The 5,346-nt window shown below is 28.1% G+C and overlaps 1 protein-coding gene across 1 annotated transcript; it reads right to left on the reverse strand.

Moving 5' to 3' along the window:
* Positions 1-2,180: 2,180 nt before the first annotated feature.
* On the reverse strand, positions 2,181-4,987 carry LOC112790341 (NAD(P)H-dependent 6'-deoxychalcone synthase). The gene is made up of 3 exons (XM_025832685.3): positions 4,577-4,987; positions 3,333-3,576; positions 2,181-2,738 (listed from the first exon to the last, which is right to left on the reverse strand). The coding sequence occupies exons 1-3, from the start codon at positions 4,906-4,908 to the stop codon at positions 2,346-2,348; spliced, it is 969 nt and encodes a 322-aa protein (XP_025688470.1). The 5' UTR covers positions 4,909-4,987; the 3' UTR covers positions 2,181-2,345.
* Positions 4,988-5,346: the final 359 nt, after the last annotated feature.

Here is a 5,346-nt window from a genome sequence, read left to right on the forward strand (position 1 = left end):
GCCTTGATTTGTCTTCTGTTGTTCATGTATTGTGGGTGAATTTATTTTTTATTCTTTATTCAATCTATTAACCGGAATTCATATAAAATTTGCAGGCTCTTATGAAAAATTCAACTGACGCCACGAAGGAATCAAGGGTCCCTGAGATTTTACATTTGGTGAGTTATCTGTGATATGTAATTTAGACAGACATAGTCATCTTAATTGTTTCTAATTTAACATATTGAAAGTTATTGCTCCACATAACCTTGTTAAGACGAATCAAATGCTAAATTTTCTTTGTACAAGCATTAGAATACGTGGAAGAAAGGACCTGATATTTTATTCTAGTGAAAATACCTATTATTTTGTTTAGAGTTTTTATGTTTGATGATTATTTATTATTTTGATAAGTTTGTAAATTCATTATTTTTATATTCAGAAGTTTATTTATCTAATATTTTGTATAAATTTTATTTCTATATTTAAAGGTTTATTTGTATTAATTGTCTACTAATTTTCAAATAGAAAAAAATAATTAAAAAATTATAGATATTAAAATCGATGGTAGTATTGTCGCTTTTTAAATTTAAAATAGATAAAAAAACAAAACAAAATACAGACACAGAATTTGTAGCTATCTAAGTAGTTAAATCGACGGTTATTTTGTCGATTTTATTAAATCAAATATCAACAAAAGGTCTGTCAATTTTATATAATAATATCGACGGCTTTGTTGTCGATTTTATTAAGCATTTGTCGGTATCCAAATAATTAAATCGACGGTTTTTTTTGTCGATTTTATTGAATCAAATATCGACAAAGTGTCGTCGATTTTGAATAATAATATGACGGCAATGTTGTCGATTTTAAAAAGAAGGTAAAATTTCCAAACACATATTATAGACGGAAACGCTGTCGATTTTATTAAATTATTGTTGACGGCTACGCTAGCCGTTGATTTTATTAGAATTTTGAAAAATCGACAAGATTAATAGCGACCATCTCTACCGTCCATTTTTAATATTATCGACGGCTTAGCCGTCGATTTTAACAATGTTTCTTGTAGTGATTGACGGCGGGACAAAATTGAGACGATTTTGAAACGTTAAGGACTTAAATACGACGAAAACGATAAATAAAAATAAATTTTAATTTAATTTTATCTTTTAATAATATCAATTTTTTACTGTACATAGTATTCAATTATTTTTTAATTACATCTAAATAAATTGTACTTAATTACATTACTTTCATTTTAAATAAATTTATTTTTTTTATAATTTTAAAGAATTTTAATACATTAGATACAAAAGGCATAATTTATATTTTATTGTATATATATTATTTTTTCTTTTTCGCAAATTTATATACTAGTCATTCTACAAACATTTTATGATAACTAAAAATTTTTAAGAGTAAAATTATATAAAAAAAGTTAATTTATTTAGAATGAAAGTGATATAATTAAGTGTAATTTACCTAGATATGATTAAAAAATAATTGAATATAATGTATAGTAAAAAATTGATATTATTGAAGAATAAAATTAAAATTTATTTATATGTATCGTTTTTGTCCTCAATGTTTTTGTCCTATTTAAGTCCCTAACGTTTCAAAATCGTCTCAATGTTGTCCCGCCGTCAATTCTGTTAATGGATTCCTAACGGCAGGACAACATTGAGTCAATTTTGAAACGTTAGGGACTTAAATAGGACGATTGAAACGTTATGAACAATTTTGTGACTTATCTTAAACATTGAGACAAAAACGATACTTTACTCTTAAAAAAAAGCACACATATTAACTCAAATAAAAAAGCTATATAATACAAAATAGAACTTAAATAGTATTGAAACTTAAGAGTGTATTTAGTTTGTATTTTTATTTTTAGTATTTTCTGTTTTTATAATTTTATGAAGGAAAAAAAAGAAAAAAGTGAAAATACAAAACAAAATTTTATTATTTTTATTTTTTTATAAAATTCAGAAAACAAAAAGTACTAAAAATAAAAAATAAAAAATAAAAACAAAAATCGAACACACCCTAAATTTACATAGAAGAGAAAATATCTACAAAAATAAATGATATTTGTATTATTTTTATATCTATTTCTCTTGTATATCTTTCTTTTGTAGTATAAAATACAATTTTTTTTTGTTTACTTGTTATCAATCACTTTTAATGTTAAAATCAAAAGATACAAAAAAATAATAGATATTATAACGTTTCTTCTCATCAAAATAAACATCAAAGACAGAAGTATAATTGCTTTCTTGAGAACAAAACCTCTTGTTTGAAGACTATTTGTCACACTGCATACAAACACAAACATGATACGTAAAGACTAAAGAGTATTATGGTTTCTAGTTTTCTCCATCCCAAAGATCATCAATAACGAATCCACCGGGTGGTGCACAATTCTTTACCTTGCGCTCCTGTTTGATTTGATTAATCTTTTGGTAGTCATCATTTGTGAGTGAAAAGTCAAATATTTCTAAGTTCTGTTTCATTCTTTCCTTATTGTAGCTCTTCACTATGAAAGTCACACCCTGTTCATACAGCCATCTAAGACTTACTTGAGCAACAGTTTTTCCATGAGCATGTGCAATGTGCTTTAGTAATTCACTGTCCATAACATCATTACTACCCCAAATAGCTCCTTTGGCTCCCAAAGGAGAATATGCAGTTACCATAATATCCTTAGCTTTGCAATATTCTCTTAGATTCTTCTGCTGCCAGCAAGGATTCAACTCCACCTGTTTGTGATTGGTGGTCCAATAAAATTAAAGGTCAAGTATACTTTAACCTAAAAATTAAAATTGTTCCTAAAAATTTTTTGCGTTTAAAATCATTCATAACGTTCAATTTTGTTTCAAAATAATCCTTGTTAGTAATAAATTTGTTAAAGACGAAAATACCCTTTTGGTTTCTTCTCCTATTTTTCATTTCCGAGAAAGCATTTCATCTTTCCTTCATCACTTTTAACATTAAAAGAAGAAAACACTCACTCTCCAAAATGTTTGCTTTGAAACCCTAACACAACATTTCTCCGATTGAACTTGCGTTGGTGGAGAACAGATTTCACAATTGCCATCTCCAATGAGGATGTGATCTCGCCCAATTCATTCATCTTCATAGGAATCGAAGTCTTGCTTGAGGTATGGTTACTTGCGTTTTATGGTCTCTTTATCTCAGCTATTTTTTGTTGAAAGAATTGTTTAAAAAAAATTGAACGTTAAGGACGACTTTTAATACAACAAAATTTTGAAGACGATTTTAATTTTCAAGTTATATATTCAATTTAAAATCGTACTTATATTGATGTGTGTAATTATATATAAAAAGTTTACTTGATTAACCGCCGGAGGAATTGTAGCAAAAGAGAGGAGATTTTCAAGTTTTTTGCAAGAGAAGTTGCTGACTCCAACTGATTTAGTGAGGCCCAAGTTGTGACATTCTTCCATTGAAGCCCACACGCCCTTCAAGTCAAATGGCACCAAGTCATCATCATCATAAGGAAATTTCTTTAGCTTAGGCTTCGCACTTATTGGCCAGTGGATTAAATAAAGATCCAAATATTCTAATCCAAGACTCCTGCGTGCATGCATCAATCACCAAAAGTTTATTATTATTCTACCCAGCCAATCTCATATCGTGTGTTTGTTTCATTGCTCCACGCTAAGTCGCTAAGATGTGTGACTTAAGAAAATTGCACATATCAATTTTAAATTTGACAAATAAAGGGACGGCCGTACTCTCTTATATATAAAAATCCAATTTCATCATGCATTATTTAATATGTTTGACTGATTAAAAAGATAATATTATGTATAAGGTAATTACTCACACATTTTTGTGTAAATAGTTTAGGTAAACACATTAAATTATATAATATTACGGCGAACTTGTTCTAAAAAAATCATATTTGAGAAATTAAAGTTAAAAAATAAGATTTGAAAAAATAATAATTTTTTAAATTTTATTTCAGAAAAAAAAACAATTAATAATGGACTCTCAAATAAACCAACTTCACCTTATTAGACTAAAATATTTTTTTGGGTATGTTGGGTAACTAATAACTTTTTTAGAATAATATGAACAACTACCAATAAAATAAAAACACATTACACTTTTAAATTAGCCACTTAAATCTTAATATTAGAAATCCGTACACCTAGTAAAATGAACATCCGATATATCTATTATTTATATTGTTTAGTATTTTTATTGTTTATTTATACTTTTTCTATTTTTTTGACAAAAAATATCATTTTATTTTGCCAAAAATTTTAGACAAACAAAATTTTTAGCGAGTCAAGTCTGATGTTCGGGTTGAATAAAAAGTTATTAAAATAAATACTTAATTATTTTTGCCAAATTCAAAAGAAATTTTGAACGAAATACTTGTTTAGCTCGCTACTTTTCCAGATTATTCAGGCTCAATTTTTTTAAGTCTAAAGGGATAAATGAATCCGCGGATTTAACTCATTTTAACAGCCCTCTCAAATGTATTAACACCCGCAATAATAATAAAATGGTGAATTATAAAAGAGCAGTTAATCTTCTACCTAGAGAAAAGTGTTGTAGATCTTACCGAAGTGAATTTTGTAGAGCAGGAAGAACAAGATGGGGATGGTTATCAGATAACCATAACTTGGAAGTGATAAAAAGTTCATTCCTGGAACTTATGAGACCAAGTTTAAGGGCTTCAGCAATGGCTTCTCCCAGACCTTGTTCAGAGCCATAAAAGGAAGCAGTGTCAAAGTGCCTGTAACCGAGCTTGATGGCCTCAACGGCCGCAGCTTTGACGGTGAGGTCATCGTTTGTTTCGGAACCTGTTCCGAGGCCCGTCACTGGCATGGTGAATGATGATTGTAGGACAACATTTGGGACTGGGACCGCTCCTTGTTTTGCTGTTGAAGACATTGTATATATGTCACAAAATATATGCACTTGATGGTTGCTAATAATAACTTATTAGTATATATGGAATGTATTATGTATGTGGAGGTGCTAAGTGGTAAAGATCCCTTTATTATATAGCTAATTATGTCTAATTTTTATTTAATTTATTTTTTATAATAAATTTTAATTTTTTAAAAAATATTTATTTTTATACATTTTAAATTAAATATTAATTTTTTAAACCATTTTAACAAAGTAGACAATGCGTGCGTATCGCTTCATTATATAGTCAAATGCCGGAATATGGTATTTAATTACCTGTTACGTATTTATTACCTTTCGTTTTCAATGTATTTGGCGGAGTTTGAAACGAAATTTTGGGGGCAGATAGAAGATAATTGTCAAGATATTTTTAATATAGATTCCGTTTAAGATAAGCTCATCTAACCTCATCTTTCT

The sequence above is a fragment of the Arachis hypogaea genome, chromosome 3 (genome assembly GCF_003086295.3).
Source record: "Arachis hypogaea cultivar Tifrunner chromosome 3, arahy.Tifrunner.gnm2.J5K5, whole genome shotgun sequence".
In the NCBI taxonomy this organism is placed as follows: Eukaryota; Viridiplantae; Streptophyta; class Magnoliopsida; order Fabales; family Fabaceae; genus Arachis; species Arachis hypogaea.